At 54.1% G+C, this 481-nt stretch overlaps 1 protein-coding gene across 1 annotated transcript in view; it reads left to right on the forward strand.

Annotated features, from left to right (window-relative positions):
• Positions 1-481, forward strand: part of LOC119593648 (A disintegrin and metalloproteinase with thrombospondin motifs adt-1-like) — an 88,803-nt gene that overhangs the window by 32,381 nt on the left and 55,941 nt on the right. Inside the window, exon 7 of the mRNA XM_037942600.1 lies at positions 19-165. Within this exon, the coding sequence (XP_037798528.1) occupies positions 19-165 (147 nt within the window). The remainder of the gene's footprint in view (positions 1-18; positions 166-481) is intronic.

A 481-nucleotide genomic window follows, 5' to 3' on the forward strand; every position in this document is an offset into this window, starting at 1 on the left:
TCTCTCTCTCTCCCTTAGATGGAGGACGCCAAGAGAACCGGCCCCCCCGCCCCCCTCAAGGTCGAGCTTGGGATGTTCCTCGACCAGGCCCTCCTTGACGTCTTCTCTCAGTACCTTGCGAGCGACGAGGAGCTGGTAGACCTCGTCCTCGGACTCGTGAATAATGTAGGTATGAAGTTTGGAGTACGAGGTTTGGAGGGGGAGGTTTGGAGGGGGAGGTTTGGAGGGTGAGGTTTGGAGTGTGAAGTGTGGAGTGGAGTGGGAGATTTGTGGTGCGAGGGTTAGAGGGTGAGGTTTGGAGTGGGAGGTTTGGTGTGTGAGGTTTGGAGTATGAGGTTTGGAGTGTGAGGGTTGGAGTGGGAGGTTTGGAGTGCGAGTTTTGGAGTGCGAGGTGTGGAGTGTGAGGTTTAGAGTGTGAGGTTTTAGTGTGAGGTTTGGAGTGTGAGGTTTGGAGTGTGAAAAGTGAAGCGTGAAATGTAAA

The sequence above is a fragment of the Penaeus monodon genome, chromosome 32 (genome assembly GCF_015228065.2).
Source record: "Penaeus monodon isolate SGIC_2016 chromosome 32, NSTDA_Pmon_1, whole genome shotgun sequence".
Classification (NCBI taxonomy): Eukaryota; Metazoa; Arthropoda; class Malacostraca; order Decapoda; family Penaeidae; genus Penaeus; species Penaeus monodon.